Here is a 14,783-nt window from a genome sequence, read left to right on the forward strand (position 1 = left end):
GGTTTACAGTGGGAAATATACTTCCAAATAATGGAACAGGCCTTCATGTGTTTTTTATTCATTTGTATTTTTTTTTTAGGGTGGGCATCACCATACACTTTATTCCACTATATATTTTCAATACAGCACACCTGCAATCGTAGCCATTCAGGTTAAAGAAAGCAACTTTGTAAAAACTTTTATTCATGCAAATTCATAAGAAGATCTTTGTTTTCCATATATAAGACTCCAGGAGAAAGGAAGGGGGTGGGGGGGGGGGGTTGCCTTAATGCAATGGCAGATGGTGTTTCAGATGAATCCAGAATTTGCATGCCATGTGCAAAAACATGTTTAAATTGTAGAAATATGCTCACCATGCCAACTCACTTTTCAATATTAATAAGAAGCATAACAGGGAAGTGTTACCATGAAATATAGATTGTAATGAATTAAAATAAGTTGGTGTCGCACTATTTGTCAGGATTCCACAGGGGACAATAGAGACCCAGGTCTATTCACTAATCTGTAGGCGTTATTTTAGCTGTGTTTGTTATTTTGTCTCATGATAAGTTTCTCATCTGTTCAATTCGGAGACATAAATTCAGCAAAAGAATGCCACTGATGTTTTTTTTTTCATATAAAATAGTTATTTAACTACTGAATCATTTATCTCCCTTGCATTACTTTATCTTGTGAATCATTATCTTATACAGGTTCAGTTTTTTTTTACATTCCTCAATAGACAGAAATTTAAAATGAACATCAACAGGAGTTAGCAGTATATTAAAACCCAACTCCAAATAGCAGCTGTGGCTGAAATACTCACCTTCATTCCGTAACTGCTTCCCTTGCAGTACTTTTTGCATGCCCCTACATGCTGCCAGTCCCCTGGGTAGAATGCCCAACTCCATACACTGGCCTCACGGTACTTCTGTACATTGCAACATTCGCACATCATTAAATTCTTTTTTGGGCTCTTTTCTTTTTCCTAGCCCCCCCACCCCCCTTCAACCCAAACTAATAGTCTTTCTTCCCAACTTACCTTGTGAAGCAAGATATACTCACCTAAGCCCCCCATCTAGATCCCACACTGCCGCTGTTTCCAGATAGGGGGACCAATGATCCAGCACTGCAATGCCCCCCTGAGATGAAGTCCTCTTCTAAATCTTAGGAAGACCCTTCTGCAGCCTATCCAACAGGAGGTGTCAATCTCAGGCAGGCACTGACGTGGGCAGCTGAAGAAGGATCCAAACCAGGAGGTAAACGTAAAAAGAGAAGACTCAGGGCTGGATTGTCACATGACCATGGTCACAGGTAAGTAAAAAGGGCTTTTAGATAGCTCTATGTTTTTTATGTAGTAATTTCTTAGAGGGGGGATGGGTGGTAAGGAGGTGTTGGCAGGGAGAAAGGCTTTATCTCCAAGTGGTGTAAGAAGGGTTGAGGTTTAAGCACCATGCCACTGCTAAGAGGTCCAGATCCAACTTTATTCCATTAAAGGTCAGGGGTACAGATCAAGAAATAGCCAATGCATTTCAGGGGTATACGTTCCCCCTTCATCGGGGCTTGACTGGTAACCAAGTTAATTGGATCCTGTCTAAATTGTCCCTAGTATGTATGAATGTGAGTTAGGGACCTTAGATTGTAAGCTCCTTGAGGGTAGGGACTGATGTGAATGTACAATGTATATGTAAACCGCTGCGTAAATTGATGGCGCTATATACAGTAAGTACCTGAAATAAATAAAGCACAGGCCTAATCAGCAGCTTGTTTAGCAGCAACCCTGTGTGTGGCTTTAAGGATCACCCACTACTGTCAGGATAAGGAGAAATTTCCATTTCTTGCACTTATCCTCATAAACAACATCCCTCTCAGGGAAGTCTAAGGTTGCTGTGGTAACACAGGCGAACATATGGAGGTGTCCAGGGCGCAAAGACACAGGGGGACCTAGCAGCAATGGGGGAGGTGCTCCACATAGAAGCTGGGTCTTCTGGGTAAACTGCATGCTATTGGGCTCTGGCCAAGCTGCCCACAAGCCAGTTCTGACAGTGGAGAGCCTCTCACCTGGCTGCAGATCACTTGTCGAGCTCCCTCTGTCTCATAAAGTGTGGCCTTTCTGAGCTTCTGAAGAAGGGAAACGGAGAAACCTATCGTTCCTGGATATACAGGAAAACAGGGAGTTGCTGAAGAAGGAGGAAAAGGAACCTGTTTCTGTGGGTTTTTATTGCAGAGATTAACCTTCACTTCCTGCCAGGATAGAAAACGAGGGAAGATCTCTCCAACCAAAACATAAACAAAAACATATTTTTTGGGTTAGAACTTTGACAATCTTTATTGTCGTCTGTGCCTTGCTGTCCCGTTGACAACCATTCCTCCATTTGTTGTATGGTCTTGTATGTGTCACATGGTCAGGAAGTGAGTTAGTCTTTAAGTAAACACGGTGTTTATGTGTGGTAAAGATTTCTTAAAAAAGTTTTTCCTTGACAACTTAATACATCTTTGCAAAGACCGCCAGGGAGCAGTGCGAGAAGTTGATCACCATGCACAACAATATGAACAAGCTGTACGACAACTTGGGAGAATACTTCACCTTCGATCCCAGAGCGGTGAGCGTCGAGGAGTTCTTTGGGGACCTCGCCAATTTCCGAGCGCTGTTTTTGGTAAGCTCCTTTATAAGTTTCTGTTTCAGAGAAAGACTTATGTATGTTTTTATGTGTAGTTTGTGTGTACATGAATCTTGACACATCTTATCAACCTTCCTTTTGTATCTTTGTGGGACTAATTATAATACCAAATTCTAGGTTGGGGTCCACAGATCTAAAGGTGGATTGGATGATGGACATCTCATGTCTATAGAAAGTGGGTTAAAGGCGCTGGAACCCTGAAGTTTTATTATATGTTGATATTGCATTGTTGTTATCATCCATGATGGTGGTATGAGTAGGCAGAATCCAAATATCTGTCTGGCAGCTTCTGAACAGCAAAGGATTTCCATGATCAGCTTGGGTTGTGATGAAAGTGAGCAAGTCTAGAACTGAACTGCCACACCGTAATGTTTAAGTCCAAATGTAAGTTTATTCCAAAGTTGAGTTATGTACAAAAGCCAACGCATTTCGAGGGGGGGGGGCTATACTCAGCCCCTTCATCAGGGCTGGAATGCAACATGAAACATAAAAAGTAACACTATTTCTTCTTTATGTTACCACATCTGCTAAAGCATTGTGAAAGCCTGGAAGAAAACCAACCTTTCCACTCTCGAAACCCAACAACGGGTGATGCAAGCCATGATCCACTGCAAAATAGAGGCTACAATAATGGATCGTATCCCTAAGCAACTAAAAATCTGACAACCTTGGGTTGTTAATTGCCTGAATTTTCACCACTCCTTGCTTGAACCCTGAACCGGCTCGGTTATTTTGAGTCCAGTTCCCTTAAGGCATAAGGAGTGAAGGGAAATATATAATACTTCCAGCAGGGGGCTCACTCCCCTTCCTCTCATGTGACAGTACTGGTGCTTAGTGATTGGCTACTCAAGCACCTAGTGCTGCCATGTTGGGTTCGGAAGAGAGTTTGGGAATATCTGAACAGGCAGGTTGTGCTCTATGTATCCATATCAAGGTTACATTTTAAAGACCTTTGGGAAAGCACTGAGCCTACCACATGATCATATTGATGGAAAGAAGAGAAGAGTTCTAGAAAGTCTCATAACAAACAACTGGAAATGCAACTATAGTTGCAAAGGAGATACGTTCAAAGTTGTTGGTTTGGCAAAATAATAGCTGGCAGGAAAAAAAAAAAAAAAAATATATATATATATATATATATATATATATATATATATATATATATATATATATATATATAGTTTACTTTTAATAATATTTATTTATATATTTTGTATCATTAGAATGGAGTGTTTTACTTTTCCAAGTATTATTTACGAGTCTTGCTTCCTGCCCTCCATCTGTTCAATGTTCGATGACACTCTCTGCTTAAAAGCCTCATCTACTTCATGCCTCTATTCCGGTCTTTTCTATGTTCAAATATTTATTCAAGCATTTTGTTTGCATTTGAAACATTTCTTTTGTCTGTCTCTATATTGATCTCATTGATTTCATGTTTTGCTATCATATGAGGCACCAGCAGGTTGTCTGATGACTTAAAATTAGGCCTTTTGTTCCTGAAATAGATATAGAAACTTCAGCTGCATCTCGGCAGCCAATCGGCCAAGCATTCCGGAGCCCCCTGCTATGAAAATGAGGGGAATTGAGCACCATAGAAAAACTTTTCAGACTTCTAAAGTCAATGTTAAGCAGTACCCGAGTCGGGAAGGCTCAAAAATTCTTGTTGGAACAAGGAGGCGGCGTCCCAGGGGTGCCGGAAAAACACAATGGGTTTGGGACCCCGTTAAATTTCACCGGCGCTAGGTTACGTCACATTTGCTATTCTTCTATGCACTTCTTGGGTGTTCCTTTTGGCTAACAATCTTTGTGCCTGCCAGAAGGTCCGCTGTGTACAGCATATGGCATTTTTTTATTTATAAATGTATTTATCACACTGCACTTTTGAAATGTAACTAACAGAGACAGAGCATGCAGGTTTATTAGGGCCTGCCATGATATCAGGCAGAGGATCTGTGGCCTTTGGGTCTTTTTCCTTTCTCCAACTGGGGGTCAATCTTCAGGATAGCCCTCACCATGTAATTGAAGGACCAGCTTTGGCATGTGGACCAAGAGTACCTTGCCCCTGTCAGGAGCCTTGCACCATGGGGGGTTTAGGAATGAAGACCCTTTCTCCGAGCCTGCAATGATATTGGGGAGAGGATCTGCGTTCTCTTGTTTTTTCCCTCTATCCAAATGTGGGTCTCTCTTCAGGATAGTCCTCACCATGTACCAGGAGGACCAGCTTTGGAATGTCCCAAAGGAGCAGGGTCCACCGTGCCTTTGGCCTAGGTGGACCAAGAATACCTTGCCCCTGTCAGGTACCTTGTGCCCCAGGGGATTCAAGGATGGAGGCCCTTACTCTTTGGAGGTTGGTCCTAATCTGCACCCTTGTGCTCTTTGTGTGCTGTGATTTCATGGTTCACTTTTTGTGGTCACAGGGATTTCACAAACACTCCTCTGTAAAGAAAAAAAAAGTTATTGTTAGAACGTGGTGATTTTTTTGCAACCCTGCACTGGTGTCAGAGGGCGAGGCTTTTGTCTGTGAGCACACACTGGATCTAATGCCACTCATAACTCTCTCTCAACTTTTTTAATGTTCAAAAGGTTTTTATTGAAATTTTGAGAATTTGAGAGGCCCACATATAGAGTTTGCTTAAGGGGTAAGAATAGGAACCTCAACTATAGTATCATACACCACAGATACAAGAAATGCACTTGCATGGGTATTTCCTGTATACATTAAAGAACGCAGGAAGTACCCAAATGTGAGGCATGTAAGGGTAGGGATAAAAAAAGTAGGAGTGGGAGGCAAGAAGGAGGGGGGTGTGGGAGGAAAGTAAGGGATGGAAAGAACATACAGGCATCATGCATTCTTTACTCCCTGGCAGAGTCTCTGTTAGAGACAGGAATGCAGGAAGTCTGTATTTTGTTTGTCCCATGGAGGAGCTTTACCAAAAGGCTTTCTGGTGTCAGAATACAGCATGAATGGTCTTGTTCTCTGGAGCTGCTCTGCTAACCTTCTATATCCCACACTGCAGAAATGAGCATATTCTCTCTTTTCTGCCTCTCTTTAGAATAAGTGTAGGGAAATAAAGCTCACTGTATATCACTGTAGGGGCTGAGCAACATATGTGACTCTTGTAGTCTGTGTCCCATAGCAGGCTGTGCTGTGCTCTGTCCCCCCCCCTTCATTCCAGCTGCCAGCATCTCTTCCTATTACATCTTAGTTGGAAGTCAAATAAGGCAGGCTGGAGAAGGGGGCGGGTACAATGTTTTCCCATTGGCTAAGGAGGCAGCAGAGAGACTGTATATTAATCCGCCTCTGAAACCTGCCTGCCAGGTGTAAATAAAGATTACCAGCTTCTGCGGCCACATCACCCTCCACAGGAAAAAAAATAGTCCCCAGCTTCCTGGCATCAGTACAGGATTTGCAGGAACAATAAAATAGAATAAAGACCACTGTGGCACATACAAGTACTGGCATGTGAGTTTTGGGGGTGCTATGAGGGTGCTTGAAGGATTTTTGGGGGTGCTTCAGCACACCTAAGCACCCACCTGGCGCCGCCACTGTATCATACCTTCTTCTGTGATGCAACAAGGAGTGAAGGCTTCTGGGAGATGTCCTACAGGAAGTGAATGCTGAGAGAATCTACAGGAAGTGATGGAATCTGAAAACCATTTACAAAAAAAATAATTGACAAGATTTTAAACCTCCTTTGGGTGAGCTTTATGAGAGAAAAGCACATTGGGATGGCTGGGAGAGAAATTGCATTGTAAAATGCTTCTATTTATTATCAAAAGTGAAATTCTGCCCAAAAAAGGTGAGCTTATACTTTAACTAGGACTCACAATCTTAGCATGTACGAACATCTCCCCTTGGGCAACTCTACTTCTTCCTTTGTTGCTGATCTCGATGTCAGTCTACAGGGATCACGTGAGTTGTCTCTAACAGTTGTTTCCCTGGAATGTTTTTTTTTGGAAGGCAAGACGTGAGACTATTTTTCATCGCTAATGTTCTATTCCCCCCCACCCCCCTTCTTTCTTTCGTTACAATGTTGAAAAAAAATCCTTAACAGGTGTTACAGAAGAATGTGGCCTTATTTTCACACTCTTGTTCTTTCTTTATACCCTCCAGTTCTGTACAATATTCTTTGTAATAATCTTGAGTTTAAATGAACTAATTACGCAAAATAAATCCAGACAGAAAAAATTGTACTGTCCCCTAATATTCGTGTTCAGATTAGATTTGCCCTCTTGCATAGGTGGTCATTTTAGGTTATACTGTCTCCTTAGGTCCAAGCCCTACTCCATAGAAGTCATGGCTTCTATATACTGCCATCATACCTATCAGCCTTTTGGGATTTAGCATCGGCTACTCAAACCCTGAAGAAAGAGAAGGCTTTTTTCCCCCAAAATGCATTACCGGTATCTGAGGTTCTTAACCAATAAATGTTTCAAAAAGTCCTTCAAGTGAGATTTGTACTAGGTGCTCCTCAGTACACATCCAAGAACTGTTATACAAGTGACCACTGACGGAAGTCCTTACAGCTACAAAGAAATAAAAATGTAAAAGTCACAACTTCTGCAAAAGTAACTGAAAATGCATACTCACCAAAAGTGAGTAGGCATTATAGTGTAGCGTTACACCTGTAGGAGCTACTGGTTAGGTTCCTCTGCTCTCTGCCTCGACCTCAAGCTTTTTCAAGTACCTCAATCCCTCTAACACACCAGGCTGAGTGTACAAACATAAGTATCACAGGAAATCACTAAAAGTAATACTTAGTATCCAATAGTAGTGCTATAGCAAAAAAAAACAAAAAAACAAAAAAAACAGTCACTGAACCAGTTAATAAAGGCAAATTTAATATATTGTCACCCAAATATGGTTGGTAACAAGGCAAGCATACACTGGATTGACAATGATAACAGCACAATTAAGCACACAAAGTGATTAACAGTAAGATCTACGCATCAGATTACATTTGGCATCCAGATCAGCAGAAACAGTAGCAAGGCCACCTCAAATGCAGCAGTGAGCAGTAGTAAAGTCTTAATCTACCGAGTGCTGGATATAGACTGCCAGAGCACATTTATGGCAGCAATACTAGTCCTAGACTGACGGGAGATTGCAGATTGGTTTCACAGGAGAAGCAATCCTTTGAGATATTGTTCTTCCAGCTATCGTTGGGGCCCTTTAAAAAGCATGTGTGCACTTAATGACAGTTTATATAAACCAGCATGCAGTATAGATGCGATGCGGTATAGGCTTGGCACAGGTGCAATGTAGATGTGGAACAGATACAGTGAAGGTTCAGTATAAGTGCAGTATAGGGTTGGCATAAGTGCAGTATAGGGTTGGTATAGGTGCGGTATGGGTTGGGTACCCTTGGTGTCCTGATTTCAGTGGCTCAGTCCCTGCTAACAGTGTTGATTATGAGCGCATAGCCCTCTCATCAATCCCCAAGATGCTGTTGTGAACTCTTGCGGTAGAAGGGGGCCCCCTGTGGTCCTTCCCCAAAAACCATCCACAATGATCAGTGATGGAAAGCAGAGGGTGAGCAGATGCTCCAGTCCCCCTGCGGCAACAGTGCAAGGGTAGTGATACTGTATGATCTGTATTGCGCTGCCTCAGGTGTCTTTACTCTCCGTCTTTGGTCCCCATACCGATAGATGTGCTGGGACATTCAAAAAAAGCCATCTCTCTACTCCTCCTACTGTACAGTGTCACTTAGGATCTGTAGTGTAAAGGGTCCATTGGCCCCATTATATGGCTACTGTCACGGGCTACAACTCACATGATTCTCATCGCTCTGCATAGAAGTCAAAGGGCTTGCTTGCTATAGCTCTCCCCCTGCGGGCCAGAGGAGGGTGGTGTAGCATAACATCAGTATCACAGTATAGGGAGAAAAGAAAAAAAGGCAATGTCTCCTTCTCCATCTTGCTGTAGCCCAATGTCTGGCTACATTAGTTTCTGTAAAAGATATACAATGCGATGACAGGTCCTCTTAAACAGCCTGAATGGCACTAATAAGATGTGCATAGACAAAAATTCCAACAGGCAACATTGTTCCATGAGACGGAATGAGGAATGAGATCCCTCGACAAATACTCTTATCAGGGCAAATCTCGGCTGCGCAGAAGATATCCGAAGCGCAAATTAATTTTTTAAAACAACTATCTAACTATTTAGGTGTTTTATCTCCACGTAAAATTGAAGGCTGTCAGGAAAAATGACAATCTTCACGGTGACACTCGGGGGCGACTTCACAAGCCTTTCCTCTCCTCTCATGTTCCAATCTAAAACAATCAGTGTCACTCCCAGAACTCTCTTTTATTCATCAAGCCCCGTTTGGAGGGGAAGAAATCTTCAATGGTCCCAATGGAGGCCATACACTTTCTTCACAAAACATTTTTCAGCAAAATGCTTCTCCGAAAATACCTTGATGCATTATTAGGGCTCGTTCACGAGCGTTCGCCACCGTGTTGGAGGAAGAAGAAAAGCACATTGTTCTGTTTTCGGCGACTTTCTTTTTGGCTGTTTTGTGTGTTTATGTAAATTTCCTAAACCACGTAGGAACAACTGTTATTTAATAGTAAATATATATTTTTTAAATATTTCTGACCCGAAGTCAGAGAGCGAGGAGGCATGGTGAGTGGAGGTCAGGGAGTAGGTAGGCGTGGTGAGCAGAGGTGAGAGAGAGAGTATGCATAGTGATCAGAGGCCAGGGAGTGAGTAGGCATGGTGCCCAGTGGTCAGGGAGTGAATATTTATGCTGACTGGAGGTCAGAAAGTAAGTAGACGTGGTAAGCAGAGGTGAGAGCGTGAGTAGGCATGGTGAGCGGTGGTCAAGGGGTGAGTAGGCATAGTGACCAGAGGTCAGGGAGTGAGCATGCATGGTGACTGGAGGTCCAGGAGTAAGTAGATGTGGTGAGCAGAGGTGAGCATGGTTACCAGAGGTCAAGGAGTGAGTAGGCATAGTGACCATTGATCAGGTAAGTATGTATGCATGGTGACCAGAGGTCAAGGCGTGAGTAGGTATGATAATCAGAGGTCAGGGAGTGAGTAGGCATAGTAGCCAGAAGTCAAGGAGTGAATATTTATGGTCAATGGAGGTTAGGAAGTAAGTATGCATAGCGACTGGAGGTCAGGAATTCGGTGTGGTGAGCAGAGGTGAGAGAGTGAGTAGGCATGGTGACAAGAGGCCATGGAGTGAGTAGGCATATGTAGAGTCAGGGAGTGAGCATGCATGGAAAATGGAGGGTAGGGAGTAAGTAGGTGTGGGAAGCAAAGGTGAAAGAGTGAGTAGGCATGGCGCCCAGTGGTCAGGGAGTGAATATTTATGCTGACTGGAGGTCAGAAAGTAAGTAGACGTGGTAAGCAGAGGTGAGAGCATGAGTAGGCATGGTGAGCAGTGGTCAAGGAGTGAGTAGGCATAGTGACTAGAGGTCAGGGAGTGAGCATGCATGGTGACTGGAGGTCCAGGAGTAAGTAGACGCAGTGAGCAAAGGTGAGCATGGATACCAAAGGTCAAGGAGTGAGGAGGCATAGTGAACATTGATCAGGGAGTAAGTATTCATGGTGACCAGAGGTCATGGAGTGAGTAGGTATAATAATCAGAGGTCAGGGAGTGAGTAGGCATAATAACCAGAGGTCAGTGAGTGAATATTCATGGTGACTGGAGGTCAGGAAATAAGTTGGTGTGGTGCGCAGAGCTCAGAGAGTTAGTAGGCATGGTGACAAGAGGTCAAGGAATGAGTAGGCATAGTGACCAGAGGTCAGGGAGTGAGCATGCATGGTAAATGGAGGTCAGGGAGTAAGTAGATGTGGTGAGCAGAGGTGAAAGAGTGAGTAGGCATAGTGACCAGAGGTCAGAGAGTGAGTAGTACGCATAGTGAACAGAGGTCAGATTGTGAGTAGGCAAGGTGACAAGGTCAGAGAGTGAGCATGCAGAGTAAACAATGGTCGGAGAATGAGCAGGCGGAGTTACCAGAGGTCTGAGAGTGAGTAAGCATGGTCACCAGAGGTCACAGAGTGGACACACAGGATGACAAGAGGTCAGGGGATGGGTAGGCATTGTGACAAGGTCTGGGAGTCAGTATACTGTATGTAGTTAAAGACTAAACTCCACCTGTGCAAAAAAAAAAAACAATGCACATATTTTTTGTCGGAATTTTGTGGGTTTGGGGGGGGGGGGGGAGTCACTTGGTCCTAAATAGAGGTGTAACATGTAACGTGTTGCAAAATGTGGAGTCCAGGATATTTTGGTTAATTCGCCTTTTAATTTTTCGTGAAAAGGTGAACTTACTCTTCAAAGTCGATATAAAACCCAACAAAATGCTAGTTTTCCCATTTTCTGATCCTTTATAACATCTCCTGCAGCCTCTTCGTATCTACTTTTACATGCACTCCAGCGATGGCTGCATGGCCTATCTCTGGGACAATTGGCCATGTCTATATAACGTGTGTTGAAACTTGTAGTCTCCATTGGATGCCTATGTGATAGGGTGACAACACAGAAGCACAATTACTGTAAGAGACAGGGATAGAGCGTTGTCACTCTATAACAGGAAGTGCCTGAATTAGGTTCTTTATGGCAGGGGGCTCATCAGGTATCATTTTATGAAAGCTGCAGATGTTAAAAATGACTTTAGTAATGACAGTATGCTTTACCGTTGAACCTGTTTTTCTGGTTGCTTTAACGTTAAAGCATCCAGATAAACAAGTTTAATGGCAATAAAGCGCATGTTAACTCTTTCTCTAAAAAAAATCTCATAAAGAAAAGAAAAACACGAACACTTTAATTTCATTGCAATTTTAGCAGGTGGAAAACACACTGAAATGAGGCTAGAAGAACACAAAGCGAAGCCAGACCTAATGTGGTTCTAAATGTTCTGCCGCCTGATTGGGCGAGACATTAATTAATCTCATTCCATCAGCCAATACTCCCATGTTTAAATGGTATTCCAGTGAAGCCTGGCTGTAAATTGAATTGATTAGATGAATTGTTTCAACCTCTGAAGGACCACACAGAGTTGATTTCAGTTCTGTGCTGTGACGTAGTTTATGGCTCGAAGAAAATCCATTTTTACTGTCGCTAACTGCAGCACGTAATGGAGTTAAAGTTTTTTTTTTTTTTCCCGTGATCTCTTCATTGTGCCTCTTAGCCCGAACCGCTAAATGACCTAAAATACTTTTTTAGTATTATATTTCACATCTATCTCTATGTACCAGTTATGGCATGACAGCTAATTGATGTGTTCACTTCAGTCTCCCCATTCGGCAAGGTTGTAAGCAGGTGGCCCTGGGAAATAAATTATATGTTCCTATTGGTATATCACAATACAGGTTGGGTATTTTTATTTATTTTTTTTTTACTTGCAATGGCTATATTAATGTGGTGGGACCTAGACCTAGAGGGCAAAGGGTTAACACTGCTGGAAGAGGTTTTTCCATGCTTTTCTGAGGAACACTGCCCTCTTCTGGTTGCACGGTGTAAATATAGTGTCCCTTGATTTCTTGGGGTTCAGGAAATCGCCATGTAGCTGTCTCTCTGCCCCTCAGCGCCCTTTGTGGGAGCCCAGTCAGGGGTCCGAGGGATATGGACTTACATGTGGACTTATGTTGCTAGTCATGAACTTTCTACCCGTTATAGATTATTGCTACCAACTATGAATTTACTGCCAATAATAGACTCTTGCCATTCAAGGGACTTTTCATGGACTTTACTACCTAAATAAGTTATGACTTAGAGAACTTTGTCAGAAATGTGTGTTGGAGATGTATTGGAGAACTGTTCCTTTGCTACCCTCAACTACTTTAGTAGAAGAACTTCATTATTCAGTTTAACTGTCTGATGTGAAATCATTATAGGGGTGCATACTGGGTGTATCAAAGAGCAGGGCTTATACAAGGGGACGAGAGAAGTTAGGGAAGATGCAGTACAAAGGTCTAACAAGCAGAGAATCTGTCAAAAGGAGGCTGTATTGCCTTTACTAATGACTCCCGTACTTGTGTCTAGTGCTTAAGCAACCAACCAGCCAGGAGGCAGGTGACATGGCACCGGTGACGGAAACTCTGTTGTTGGAGATGTCTTGGAAAACTGTTCCTTTGTTACCCTCAACTACTTTAGTAATAGAACTTCATTGTTCAACTTAACTCAACAGCTCCAGAAACTCTGGCAGTAAAGTGAAAGGGTTTGATGCTAGCCTGGGAGTCCCAAGAGTTGTAGTGAGACCATAGGTGGAAAACAAGGTATGAGAGAAGTATGTTTCGCTTATCTAATAGTAACATGCAGATCATAGTCACTGAGAGTGAGGTGATGGGACTGCTGGGTTGGTGGAGACTGGTACAAGCTCCACGGTACCAGCTCAGAAATTCTGCACACCTGGGGAGCGGTGAAGTCTAACAGAAGTTGTGTCTTTACTGTATACAGTATGTGTCAAGAGTGTAGGAGTTTGCTCGCGAATTATAGTTAACAAGTGTACTCTTGTGGGGAGTCTCACTATTAATCTAGATCGCTGCCTTATCTCTAATTTCACCTGAACATAGCCAGCCACTGCCCACCACTTGAGGCAATAGTGAGAGCTTGCTCAGGGTCCTCACTACTGGGCGTGTTAAGCCCCACCCACAAGGTGTTCAAATTAGCTGTGGCAATAGTGATAGATCAGGTCTGATGGTAATTTTCCTAAGATCATTTATGACATTTTTTTGCGATTCTTATGTAGGCTGCCTTCAAAGTCAGGTCTGTCCTCGCTGAAAGAGGGGCCTTAAAATTTTGGGGAGGTCAAGGTGTAAGAGCACATATGTAATAGATTTGGAAACAGGATATTTCTGCTTTTTGTCCCTTAGGCCAGGGGTCTCCAAACTTTCCAAACAAAAGGCCAGTTCATTTTACTTCAGACTTCTGGAGGGACTTGACTGTGGACAGTGAGATTAGAAAATGTCTGGCATCAGTGGGAGTCAACAATGCCTCAGTCTTGGTGGTCGTTGGGAGTAAAAAAACAATCTGTGGCGCATGTGGGCAGTAGGAGGAGGAAAAGTGCCCTATCATTGGATTTTTTTAATTTTTTTGTCATAGGAACACACATGTTTAATTAATTTAGACTGTGTACTGTAATCATGGCTCGAAATTTGTTGGCACCTTTAGTGGATTTTTTAAATAAAAACTGAAGACTAAAATCTGAATGTCCTATTTTCAAGCCTTTAACATGGTGGCACTCCTACACCTCAAGACATTTAGCATAATGAGACGACCTACCTGTTCTTGGTGCAGTGCTACCCCTATAAGGGCCACTGGCTGATGATGGTCAAAGGTACAGTCAGTGTACACTTCCAGCACAGATGATGATAATGACCAGAGTTCTCCCTCACTAATGCAGAGGCTGCCAGCACACACAGCATCGTCCAGGCACAATGACACAAAAAGCAGTCTAGGACATGACGTATTGTGTTTTTATTGTTAAGTAACTTGGATGGGGTGTAGGTAATATGGAATACTCCAGAAACACACGGGCGGCACAGTGGTGTAGTGGTTAGCACTCTCGCCTAGCAGTAAAAAGGGTCGCTGGTTCGAATCCCAACCACGACACTACCTGCCTGGAGTTTGCATGTTCTCCCTGTGCCTACGTGGGTTTCCTCCGGGTACTCCGGTTTCCTCCCACACTACAAAAACATGCTGGTAGATTAATTGGCTTCTGTCCAAAATTGGCCCTAGTATATGAATGGGGACCTTGGATTGAGGGAAGGGAATGATGTGAGTGTGGAATGTACAGGGTTAGGGATAATTGTAGACACCCACACTTACTCAGGTTGAACTGGATGGACTGGTGTCTTTATTCAACCTTACTAACTATGTAACTATGTAACTATGTAGAACAAGAAGACACTCCTTTCTAGGTTGCATACAATAGCAACAGTTATACTCAGCTCAGCCAACAATCCTCCCATGAGAGACTAGTAGAGACCAGAGGTATGTACCCCTCAAGTGGAAAACTGCTTGACCCAGCTTTCAATGACCGTCCTCCCAAGAGAAATCAGAGGAGATTAACGTATGTACCTCTCAGGAGGGGAACTATGAGGCCTAGCAATAGTACACAGTCACTAAGATCATGCAACAAAGCAGTACTCACGAGGCCAGAGGAAAC

The 14,783-nt window shown here is 43.1% G+C and overlaps 1 protein-coding gene across 4 annotated transcripts in view; it reads left to right on the top strand.

Moving 5' to 3' along the window:
- DIAPH2 (diaphanous related formin 2) overlaps positions 1-14,783 on the top strand; it is a 1,573,862-nt gene that overhangs the window by 1,234,204 nt on the left and 324,875 nt on the right. For all 4 annotated transcript variants that reach the window (XM_073598133.1, XM_073598134.1, XM_073598135.1 and 1 more), the window contains one exon: positions 2,472-2,636. In XM_073598133.1, the coding sequence (XP_073454234.1) occupies positions 2,472-2,636 (165 nt within the window). The remainder of the gene's footprint in view (positions 1-2,471; positions 2,637-14,783) is intronic.

Source organism: Aquarana catesbeiana, linkage group LG09 (assembly GCF_042186555.1).
Source record: "Aquarana catesbeiana isolate 2022-GZ linkage group LG09, ASM4218655v1, whole genome shotgun sequence".
Classification (NCBI taxonomy): Eukaryota; Metazoa; Chordata; class Amphibia; order Anura; family Ranidae; genus Aquarana; species Aquarana catesbeiana.